The sequence below is a fragment of the Bos indicus genome, chromosome 25 (genome assembly GCF_029378745.1).
Source record: "Bos indicus isolate NIAB-ARS_2022 breed Sahiwal x Tharparkar chromosome 25, NIAB-ARS_B.indTharparkar_mat_pri_1.0, whole genome shotgun sequence".
NCBI classification, from domain to species: Eukaryota; Metazoa; Chordata; class Mammalia; order Artiodactyla; family Bovidae; genus Bos; species Bos indicus.
Genome location: NC_091784.1, coordinates 38,822,581 through 38,833,993, shown reverse-complemented (window position 1 = coordinate 38,833,993; position 11,413 = coordinate 38,822,581). Strand labels below are relative to the sequence as shown.

At 62.2% G+C, this 11,413-nt stretch overlaps 2 protein-coding genes across 4 annotated transcripts in view; one reads left to right on the top strand and one right to left on the bottom strand.

The window, feature by feature from the left end:
* The first annotated feature begins 286 nt into the window (after window positions 1-286).
* BRI3 (brain protein I3) lies at window positions 287-7,182 on the top strand. 2 transcript variants are annotated; one of them, XR_011564127.1, is made up of 4 exons: window positions 287-629; window positions 1,127-1,229; window positions 3,371-3,731; window positions 6,773-7,182. XR_011564127.1 is itself a non-coding variant. In XM_019987184.2 (3 exons), exons 1-3 carry the CDS (start codon window positions 491-493, stop codon window positions 6,903-6,905), a joined length of 375 nt encoding a protein of 124 aa, XP_019842743.2. In that variant the 5' UTR covers window positions 303-490; the 3' UTR covers window positions 6,906-7,182. The 2 variants fall into 2 exon arrangements, 1 of the variants encoding a protein (XP_019842743.2); XM_019987184.2 differs by lacking the exon at window positions 3,371-3,731 and having other exon boundaries at window positions 303-629.
* Window positions 7,183-7,296: 114 nt separating this feature from the next.
* The window catches only part of BAIAP2L1 (BAR/IMD domain containing adaptor protein 2 like 1), an 80,286-nt gene continuing 76,169 nt past the window's right edge, over window positions 7,297-11,413 (bottom strand). For both annotated transcript variants that reach the window (XM_019987908.2, XM_070780199.1), the window contains 2 exons: window positions 9,447-9,484; window positions 7,297-8,938 (listed from right to left, as the gene is read on the bottom strand). In XM_019987908.2, coding sequence (XP_019843467.2) covers window positions 8,863-8,938; window positions 9,447-9,484 — 114 coding nt within the window. In that variant the 3' untranslated portion in view covers window positions 7,297-8,862. The remainder of the gene's footprint in view (window positions 8,939-9,446; window positions 9,485-11,413) is intronic.

Genomic DNA, 11,413 nt, shown 5'->3' with positions numbered 1-11,413 from the left:
GGAGTTGGGGCCCCCGGTTGGGGAGGTGCGCCGGGTCTTCATCGACAAGGCGGCCGAACAGGGAGCGGCCCCTTTAAGCGCCGCCGGCCCCGCCCCCTGCGTCTCCCCCTACTTCCCGCCCCCGCGGGACGCCCAGCGGGGAGGTGCGCGGGGTCTCCGTTGACTAGCGGCCCGCGGGGCGGCCGAGGGAGGGCGCGGCCCCTTTAAGCGCCGCCGGCCCCGCCCCCCGCGCCTCCCCCCGCCCCCGCGGGAGCCGCGCCACGTGACCCGGGTCTTGTGACCGGCGGGGGAGGCGCGGGGGGAAGCCCGCGGCGCCCGCCTCCAGGGGCCCAGCCCCGCCGCCGCCGCCGCTGCCGCCTCCGCCGCCGCTGCCTCCGCCGCCGCCCGCGAGCTGCGGGTCCCGCCGCCGGGCGTTCGCGCGTCCGAGCGAGCCGCAGTCCGGGGCGAGTCCGAGCGGGAGCCGAGCCGGGCGCGGGGGGCGCCGCCCGCCATGGACCACAAGCCCCTGCTGCAGGAGCGGCCGCCCGCCTACAACCTGGAGGCCGGCCAGGGCGAGTTCGCGTGCGCCCCGCACGGCTACGGCGCCATCGCCGCCGCCCCGCCGCCGCCCTACCCCTACCTCGTCACAGGTGGGCCGGGGCCGGGGCCGGGCCCGGGGCGCGGGCCGGGGGCCTGGGAGCGAACTTCGGGCGGAGTTCCACCGCGACCTTTAACCCCGAAACCAACTTTTCTCCGGACGTGGCGGCGGCGGGGGGCGCGGTCGAGGGGAGACCCCGGGGTCCGGACCGTGCAGGGGGTCGGGGACCACGCCGTTCTGGGAACTGGAGGTCGGGCCCCCGAATTTGGGCACCGCCCGACTGCCCTGAGCCCATCTGCGGGTCGCTCGCGCCCTGTTCGCTCTTCCTTGGAAGCACGTCCATCTCTTTGCAGTTTTAAGTTTATTAAGGAGGCGCTGTCCACAAGTTAACGTTTAATTAAAGCTTATAGTGGGCATTTAGTGGACGCAGCTGTCGTTCTAATTTTGAAAAGGATGCGAGCATTTGGTGGGGAGGGGGGAGGGCAGGAGAAGTGGACCTCAGACCCCCTTTCCTCCCTGCCCTCTTCTGATGTGTCTTCCTGCCCACAGGGATACCCACCCACCACCCCAGGGTCTACAACATCCACAGTCGGAATGTCACCCGGTACCCTGCCAATTCCATCGTTGTGGTCGGAGGCTGCCCAGTCTGCAGGTATGTCCCAGGCCTGGGGGCTCCAGAAGTCACTAAGGACACGCTCACAGCCTCATAAAGGCAGGATCTGGGGGAGACGTGGTCAGTCTCCGGCCAAGCTGCTGACCTGAGCCGTGGGAGAGAGCGTGCCGGTGGTCCTTGGGTCCGTCCAGGGTTCGTGTGGCAGAGGGGACTGGGTGTCCGTCCCTCTCCTCCCGTTGCTGTGCTTTTGGGGCCATTGAGCCCCATGGGGATGGGATTCAGAAATGGCAGCAGTTGGACGGACTGCCTGCTATCCCTGGTTCTGGAACCTGCAAGGTGGCTCTGTGGTTCCTTCCCTTTTCCCTGGGAAGGGTCCGTTTGGAGAGCTGGGCAGGAGAGTCCAGACTCAGGTGACCAGTGTCTTGGAGGAGCTGAAGGGTTGGGGGTGACGGGTAAGGGCTGCTCCATCCACATCTGGCCGGCAGCTGTGCAAGGACAGGGACACTGAGGTTCTTTGTTTGGGTGGGAGCGGTATTTTATGTCCTTAAAAGTCCAGCTGCCAGAATCTTCTGGTTTTATAGGGCCTAAGACATAGCTACTAGATGCTGTCCTGAGGGTTCAAATTTCTTGTCCTTGGTGGATTCTAGTGCATGGACGGTTCCAAAAGTCAGGGCAGATTTAGCCAGAACCGGGTTTTCCATCTGCCAGGGGGCAGCCTGTAGGGGTGGGGGTGTGGGTGCGGAAGTCAGAGTTGGTGAGATGGAATTGAGAAACTCTGGTTTCCTTAGTTTCAAAAGTGTATCAGGAAGGCCCCAAGCAGCGTCCAAGGGAAGTTAACAGTTTTGAGTTTTGGGCATCAGCCGTCTGGGGAGGCCTGGAGGGCTGGGGAAGGAGGACGCCTAGGAATGGGGGCAGAACTGGACCCCCAGAGGCAGCCACGCGCTTGCTGAGGGGCCGGCGGGCAGGGGAGGGCCCTCTGGGTTGCGGTGGCCGGGGCACCCTGAGTGGCGGACCTGAAGCAGGTGTGTCTTCTGACACGGCTGGCGACAGTCTGGCCTTTGGAGAACGTGAAGAGGGAAGGGAGACAACTGGCCACCTCCAGAGCCGCTCCCTGCCCCAGGCACCTGTGGGTGGCAGAGCCGATCGGTTGGAGGCACGTGGATGGGCTTGGAGTGGGGAGGCGTGGCCCGGGAGGCTGGTCACGAGCTGCCGGGCAGGGCATGGGTCAAGGCTGGTCGTGGCCAAGAGAGCCATCGGGGGAAGTGGCACAGCGGGGTGGGGAGAGGGAACCAGTGTGCTTGGCTTCCAGATGGGTCCTGGGTGCTCAGGCTTGTGTGTGCGGCACAGCTGGTTGACTCCAGGGGCTTGTTTTGGGCATGAGCAGCCTCAAGCCATCTCCTAGTCGAAGGAGGGCGTCAGGCTGGCAGCCGAGGAGTCTGAGGAAGGCCCCTGGAGCGGAGCCCTCCACCTAGGGTTTCAGCGTCTCAGAGCGGGGCCCAGCCTTCTGGGAGCCAGGCTCCCGTCCTGGCCGTGCCAGCTGCTGGCGGGCCCGGTGCCCCATCTGGGTAGGGGGACGCTGGTGGATGCTCCAGGGTCTGGCTGGCCCCGGGCCTTGGATGGAGGAGGGGAGACCAGCAACAGGTTCTGGGGGCTGAGATCCCCGGGCTCCTCAGGACGGGAGATTCCCATGGGGTGGGACCCTGGTTCCTGCTCTCAGCCCTGTCCCTCTGCTCTTCTGGGGAAGGGCTTGGGGCTGACGAAGGCTGGGGTGGGGGGGCCCTGCATCCAGAACAGGCTTCCTTCGTTGGGTTGGGGTCGCAGTCCTCCCGGCCTCAGGACAGTGGGCGCAGCAAGAGGGGAGCGCACGTACTGAGGACAAGTTTTAGGGCCTCGGTCGGGCCTGACCCCTTTGCTGCCTCTGAGGCGCGTCCTCCGCGGCCCTGATGTTGTCAGAGAACAGAGGGCAGCAGACAGGCTACTCCGCAAGGGTGCTGCCCCGCTGCAGGGCCCCCTGCTGCCACAGGCCAGGGGCCAGGTGTGTCCAAGGAGCCTCTGTGGGTCTGGGGAGTCGGCACCTCGAGGAGGCTGGGGAGGGTCCCCCGGGGACTGGCTGGCCCGTCTGGCGGCGGTGGGTTGGGAGACAGGCAGCTTGTCCTGTGACCGTGTTCCTTCCTTCCCAGCCCCCCCACCTGGCCATTCTGCCCTGGGAGCCTGGTGGGCATCTGCAGGAGTCACACGCCCGTGATTCCCTGAGCGAGGCCCCTGCCACTTGTTCCTCGGCCGCCGTCGGAGCCGTGTGGGCAGCCCGACCCCGTCGCCTTTCATTAGCAGCAGCAGACGAGTGTGCGCACACCGCCCCTGGCCGCCCTCGGCCCCCGTGGGCCGTGCACCGCCTGGCCCAGGCCTTGGCCTCGGCCTCGGCCCCGGCTCTGAGGTGGTCCTCCCCTGGCGCGGGGCCTGTCCCGGGATGCGGGACCCGGTGGCAGGGCTGCGGGGGGCGGGCCTGTGCACAGGGCCCCTGGCCCGGTGTGGAAGCCAGAGGTGAGTCCAGGCCTAGGGTCCTGCTGGGCACCGCTCGGTGTTGGTCCTGGGGTGACCGGGCGGTGAGGGGGCTCCAGGGTGGCCGGGGTCTTGGAAGCTGAGACGGGCATGCAGGGGACAGCCGCGGGGGGGCAGATGCTGCCCGCAGGTCAGGGCAGCGAGGAGGCCAGCGCCCCAGCCTCCCCTGCCCAGGGGCATCCCCGGCCTGATGGTCCGCAGTGGGCGGGGTGCGCAGAGCTGGCGGGTCCCCCTGTTACCCGCCTCCCCGGAGCTCTTGAGACCTGCCCCGGGGAAGGCCTGCTTGGAGTCGGGCCCTGGGACCCCGGGTGGGGCACATGTGTCCTGAGGGGACGAGACGTGACCTGGTCTCTGAAGGGGGCTGCCCAGTGCTTTGGGGTGCCCTGCCCTGTCCCCACCTGGCTCCAGGCTCATGGCTCCTGGAGGAGGCGGAGTCCTCTGGCCTCTGCCCAGGAGGCTGGCTGGTGCTGCTGCCGCCACTGGGGTTCGGAGGGCGGGGGGCTCAGAGAGCAGGGCCCCTGGCTGGGTCTGGGCTGTTCGTGGCCCCACCAGGTTTTGGTCCAGCTTCCTGGGGAGGAAGCCCCCCCTGGCCGAGCGCCCAGCTTCTCTATGAGGTCAGAGGCAGCGAGATGCGTGTGTTCAGTTACCTGATTTTTCCAGCTTCCATATCTTTTTCACCTCTGTTGCGGAGGAACACGGACAGGGCTTTGCTTAGTCTGGATTCAGAAGCTATTGGTAAAGAGCTGAGCTGATCGGGGCTTCTGAGGGGCTTGGAGGAGGAGACACCAGATTGCTCAGGAGGGGCTGGCAGGATGGGTGGGGGGGCCCACAGGGACTGGGTGGTCTGTACTCTGGGGCTTGTTGCTGTGTCAGGATTGGCCTAGAGACCAGGCTGAGTTTCTCAGTTTAAAAAAAGTAAATCACATCCACTCTGCTTTTGCGGTCCAGGCAGGCAGCACCCGTTGTCAGCAGCGAACGTTTCTGCAGCAGGATACGTTCGCGTGAAGCAGACACGTTGAGACTGTAAACGGCTGCATGGTAGTTGAGGTCACAGTGGCTGTGAGCTGAGTGTGTTACCAGCTTTGTTAAAAAGTCCCGCGTTCAGAGCCTTCGGTGTTTTGAGGCTGTAGCTCAGGTGTGGGCTCAGGGTGCAGGTGAAGCTCGTGGGCTCCTGGTCCCTGGGGCAGCAGGGTGTGAGCAGAGCCTCCCTCCCTGCCCAAGGGGAGCGACCCGGCACCTCCCCAGAGACTTGGGGGTGGCCTGGCCCCCCCTGGGGGAGAGGTGAAGGGGAGTCGTCCGTCAAACCCGGACTCCCACCAAGGGCGTGGGAAGGGCTGCCCTCTGCTTCGGCTGGAGGGAAGGATCTGCACAGAACGCGCCGCAGGTCTGCGGGCTGAGGCGTGCGGGGCGCGGGGCGGGCGGTCGGGGCCCCCACGTCTGTGCCCTCAGGCCGCGGAGGGGCCCGATGAGAGCCTGCCCCCTGTGCCGTGTAGACCGGGTCTGGGTGTCGGGTGGGGCTGCTGTTTGACCCTTGACCCCAGAGGCCAGGAGACGTCCCAGAGGGGCTGTCTGTGTGGACAGACAGGGCGGCTGGGCCGGCCCTGCCCATGCCCTGGGGGGAGGTGGACGCCTCCAGGTTTCTCCAGCCTGGCGTGCCCCTCATGTCCTGGAGCCCCCGAGGGGACGCACAGGGTTCTAGGCTCTGCCTCTTAGCAGTTTGGGCCTTAAGTGAGATGACAGGGCGTCCAGCTTGGGTGGGTGCTCGGGGAGTGTCTGTCGTTGGGTCCCCCTGTTCCTGGAGGGGCACGAGGCACCCAGTGACCCTGGGGCAGGCCTCTCCTGAAAGGTCTCAACTGGTGCAGCTGACCCAGCAGGAGGCCTGGGCCCTTGTCCCCCATTTCCCCCTTGGATGTTCTGACCAAGCAGACAAACCACTGACTTGGGTTCAGCCGCAGGTAGAGAAGGTGGGATAGGTGCCCCAAGGGGCCCTGGCCCCCCAGCCATGCTCCAGTGGCCTGAGGGGCATCCCCGCCTGCGTGGGGCCCTGGCGGTGGCATCCCCCAGCCCCCCAAGCGTGGCTCTAGTGCTTTCTCAGCGGGGGCTCCTGCCTCCTGGGCTGCGGGCCCTGGAGCCAGGCAGGTGCAGCCTGGGCGGGCAGGGGCTCAGAGGTGTGGTGCCAGCCCTGTGCTTCCCCTTGGAGTGGGCCTGGCTACTGCCCAGCTGCTTGGACCTTTCCTGAACTCAGCGCAGGTCTCCAGGGGAGGGCAGACAGCCGGAGGTTTCCCGAGAACCCCCTTTGACTTTCTGCAGCGTCCTGGGGCGCTGGAGGGAGAGTGTGCGTGTTTCCTTGAGGCAGTTCCTGCCGGCGTTTGTGGGCGCTGGGGCTTCAGGAGGATGGGGAGGGCGTGGGGTGGGTGGGTCCCTGTTCTCCCACAGCGCTGCCCCCCGCAGCTCCGGGGCGGGAGGGAAGCGGTTCTGGGGATGGGGGCTGGCATCAGGCGTCTCACTGCAGCCGTCAGGGCACATGGCAGCTCCTGCTCCACCCGCCTTGGGGGCCTTGGAGAAGGACCCCGGCCCTGGGTGGTGACCTCTTGGGGATGTGGTTGGGGGCTGGCCCCTCGTGGTCCTGGGGGTCATACATTGGGCACATGGAGGGTTAATGTGACTTTTTCCAAATTTTCCAAAGAGGGGTTTTGAGATTAAACCTCCCAAGGTAAGTGACGTGGTGTGAACCTGAGTGGTTTCTGCCCCCTCCTCCCACAGTAAAAGCCACACACAATCCAAACTATCACTGTCCCGGAATTTCCCTCTAGGGAGTGGAAAAATAAGTCTAAAACTTTCCAACAGTGGGAGAAACACTGTACAGTGGCTTGGGTTTCGTGTTCTTAGGATGTAAGTGTTTATGGGAACCAGCACTTGGTGCTCGTTCCTCGTCTGAGAGAACACATGGCCGAGCGCTCCGCCGGCGCCCCCTGCGTCTCCTCTGCAGCGGCGCCCTGACCGCGCGCCCCCTGTCTCCGCAGGGTCGGGGTCCTGGAGGACTCGTTCACCTTCCTGGGCATCTTCTTGGCCATCGTCCTGTTCCCCTTTGGGTTCATCTGCTGTTTCGCCTTGAGGAAGCGAAGATGCCCCAACTGTGGAGCCAACTTCACTTAAAGGGAAGAGCACACCCGGCTCTCCCACACCCCGCTTTTTCTAATGTAAATGTCGTGTACAATAGCTTTATCTGATGAAGCTCCTGGACTGTTTTGTACAGTGAGGCGGGTGGACTGGGCGGGCGAGGAGGGGCACAGGGAGGAGTCGGAGTGAGGACGTGGGCAGCTCCGCTCCCAGGCGACGATGCTCAATAAAGCACTGCTTTTATTTTTCGCAGTCTTCAATTTGAGAAAGGGGAGAAATACTGTTTTAAATAAATGAGATCCATACCATTGTTTACCTGGTTTTGCTTATTCAGTGTATGCACACTGTCACAAAAGAGCCTCCCCAGCCCTGACCCCCCCAACACCGTCCAGGTCGGGTGACCTTCCCTTACACAGCTCAAAAAGTGCTTGTTTTCAAGTTTTATTCTTGCAATGAAGCCTGATACCTTGACATTTGCAGAGCACGCGGCCCATGCTCAGGACCCACCGCCTGGCCTCTGTCCTGTGAGCAGGGGGGTGTGTGCGGCCTGGGGACCCCAGGTCCCGAGACCCCCTGTGCCGCGGCCTCACAGCTGCATGACCGCCAAAGCGGGTGCAGGACCCCCGCCCCTTCACGAGCCTCCAGAGCCTCCCCACTATGCCTCCCTGCCTCCACGGTGGGAAGGAAACGGCCCCACGAAGGGAGAGGAGCCGGGCCCGTGATGGACCCAAGCATCTTGGCTGGCGGACGCGGTGGCTGCTGCTGGACAGCTGCCCCGAGGGCCCTCACGCGGCCCCAGACCCCCGCCACCGAGGGGTCGTCTGCGTGGCCCACCAGCCGCGAGGACAGCACCAGCCTCGGGAGCGCCACGCCTCACACTGTCTACCTGCGCTCAGTTGTTCTCGCGCTTAGAGAGGAACGACATCACAGCAGAACCGAGAGCCGCCATCAGGAGCGAGACCCCGCGGCGCCCAGCCTGGGTGTGTGTTTGCCCCTCGTCCCCTCCTCCAGGTGGCGCCGGCCTGACAGCAGAGCCAACCCAGCGCTGCCGTGACTGCAGGGCCCCCGCGCGCAGGGTGGGCCTGGGCTGGAATGCTCCCCCCGGCCGGCTTTATTCGGGCTGTTGGCCGTCTCAGTACCCACTGAAAAGGAGAGAGACTTGCACCCGGAGAGGTTTCGGAGTAAACAGTGCTGGAGGTAATTTTGGTCAACTAGCTTAGCGAGAGGCATCTGGTTCCCGCCCGTGGAGTCTCCCGAGGCAGGTGCCACCCTGTGAACCAGGCCCCTGTGAGGCACAGCCCGGCGGGTTTCCGTGGGTCATTCTAGTTAGGTAACAGTACCAAGCTCAGTCCCTCTGAGAACTACTCAAGTACTAAGACCCCAGCTGTGACAGGGCCAGGCGGATCCTCAGGGCTCTAGAGCTGTCTAAATCGTGAGAACCTGTGGGATGCTTCATCTTGGCTAGGGCTATAGTAAACAGAAATTTTAAAGTTAAGTTAAAAGAATTAAGTGTTGTACAATATCATAATTTATATTGCTTAAGATTATTTGCATGCTAGGATGCAAATTTATATAGTATTTTCTTTGAACATAATGCTATTTAAGAACACATGCTTTATAAAACTGTGATCTCATTTGCATTTGGGTGCAGAAAGCCAGTCACAAAAGCATCCACTGTCCCTTACTCTGGCTATTAATAATCAGAATATTAAAAAGTGATACAGTAAGGATTAGAACCAAATTTACTATTTTTGAACAGAATAGGAAAAAACTTAAATGATTGAGTTGTAACTAAACTATGATTTATCTTAAAGAAATGTGTAAACCCAACTATGTTAACTTAGAAAATGTGCTGATTTGCTCAAGTAGAATACACGCAAAATCAGACGCCCTCTGGTGAAGTTTTACACCTGGACGGCGCTTGTCACACACAAACCTATCGTTCCCCAGCGAGGGCCCAGCGGGGAACCAGGAGGATGCTGGAGCGGCCTTCTCATCGGATGATTGGCGCTGAGCGGTCATTCGTCACTGTCGGGCGGAGTTTCACAGTAGCAAAGGGGTTCTCTCCACTGCGGGGGAGAAAAAAATGCTGGCAGAAATACTCCAAGACAGGGATTTGATGTGAAAACAGCCAATGACTACCCTTGCTCTGTAACACACACTTTAAAATTTCAGGCATTTTCTGAATATTATACAGTTCGTTCTGGGATGGTTCTCTCCATGCCACCTGTTACAAGCACTGATTTGTTTTGTTTTGGACTTGGAGGGGACTGATCGCGAGGCCTCAGGCCTGTGGGTCGGGCGCTGGATGGGCTTGGCTTCTGCCTTGATCCAAAGGGAGGGCCTGTCCTGGAAGGCTCTCCCACCACCACCCTCCCCTGCACCCTAGGCAGGACCACAGAGAGGAGGGCACCCCTCTGTCAGAGGTGGGCACTTCCCTGGCGGTTGGGTGGTTAGGACTCAGCACAGTCACTGCCAAGGGCCCAAATTCAGTCCCTGGTCGGGAACTAAGGTCGGGAGCCCAGGCCGCCTGGGCTGAGCTGGGAGTAGAGGCCCTTAGGGAGGAAGTTAACTTACCTGAGGAAAGGAGGCTTTGCAAACCCATTTGCATTGTTCTGTGGGAAAGAGAAAGAGGACGTTTTCATAAGACCTGAGGGTACAGACATCTGAAGCCCACGTGCTGCTGAAAGCAGAGCAGAGAGCTGCCCCGTCTCCACTCCCTGGGGAGGAGTCATCTAAGTCCCCTGAGGGATCAGGGCCAGAACGGGAGGCGCTGGGCGCTGCTGCTCGCCTGGTCTGCCTGCGGTTAGGGGTGGCTTCCTGGAGCGTGGTCCTGACAGGTGCCGTGAGGAGCAGTAAGTCAGAAGGAAGCCTTGTTGGGTTTTGCTGCCCACAGACTGGTGCCAACGGCCAGCCAGAGACCTGAGCTCGTAGGAAGTCCTGTCGGTGTGGGGGTTGGGGTGGACGGAGCAGCACAGGCGCCGTCTCCACCTTGGGGCATCGCCCGGCCCTCCCGGGGCTCGGTCCCCACGTGGCCAGGGGCCAGGTGAGGGTGTGTCCTCACCCCCCAGACCTCTGCTCTGGCTCCCGCACGGGCTCGCTGTCGGAGCTGGCAGCCCAGGAGGGAGCAGTGTCACGCCGGGTGACCAGCGCTCCCTGGGCGGCTCTGCGCGGTGCCAGAAGTATAGCCCCTTGAGGCAGAGGGCCTGGGGCCCCGGGCTGCTTTCAGACCTCTGCCTGCAGGCCTGGGCCTCTGGACACCGTGGCCTGGACCCGGGGCCAGCCAGCTCATCCTGAGGGGGCACCTCGCTGCCAGGGCACTCAGCCTGGCACCCCGATTCCCTGTCTCCCCTTCGGGGGGAAGCCCAGAGCAGCTGCCCCGCTTGTCAGCATGACCCCAGGCCTGTCCCCACAGGGCATGCTCAGCAGGCCTCGGCGTAGGCTGTTCCTGTGTTACGGGGGATGGAGGGCTCATTTACGATTCTACAGACATTCCCTGATGCCTGCTGTGCAGCCCCACGTGTGCTCAGGGCGCCAGGTGGGGAGGCTGAGTCCTGGCTGTGGCTCAGGGGTGGTGGGTGTGTCCTCCCACCTGGGAAGCGTTCTTCCTGCTGAGACTTCCACCCCGGATGCGGCCTCCGCAGGGCAGGTAACGGAAACTCCCTTCCTGCCCGTCCCCAGGGCAGGACACTGTCCCCCCTCCCCTGTGTGCCCTCATCTTAGAAAAGGCCCCTGCTTGCTGAATGTCGGCACCCCCGCTGCCCTCGAGGCAGAAACCTTGGAGCTCGACTGAACTGTGAACCGAGCTTAGTCGGGGTCTCACGAGCTGTGTCATCTGGGGACACGACACTCAAAGAACAAGATGGTGAAGTAGATGCATCCAAGTCCAGCCCTGGTGGGGAAGTGGCAAGAAGTAACAGCCTGTGCCGTGAGGAAGGAGGGCAAAATGACTCTTAACGGGCCGCCTGAAGCCACCAGCCCTGGTGTGCATCCCGTGCCCCCTCGAGCCCGCTCCAGTTGGTACAAGCCACACACACGCACACGGGCACCAAGACACCAGCTGGGCGCTGGGAGCACCCTGTCCTAACAAGAGGGCTGTCAGGCAAGGCATCTCTGACATAAAAATCATCAATCACATAAAAAGCAGCAGTGCTTTCTTAGCTCAGTCTCCTAAGGCAATAGAAGTAAAAGCAAAAACAAAACAAATAGGACCTAGTCCAACTTACGCGCTTTTTGCACAGCGAAGGAAACATCAACAACACGGAAAGACAGCCTACAGTCTGCGAGAAAGTCTTTGCAAATGATTCTGCCAACAAAAGCTTGCTTTCCGAAATGTACAAATAGCTCACACAAGTTAAAGTGTTAACCGCTCAGTCGTGTCCAGCTCTTTGCGACCCCACGGACTAAAGGCTGCCAGGCTTCTCTGTCCATGGGATTTTCCGGGCGGGAATACTGGAGTGGGTAGCCATTTCCTTCTCCAGGGGATCTTCCTGATCAAGGGATCGAACCCAGGTCTCCTATATTGCAGGTGTATTCTTTACTGT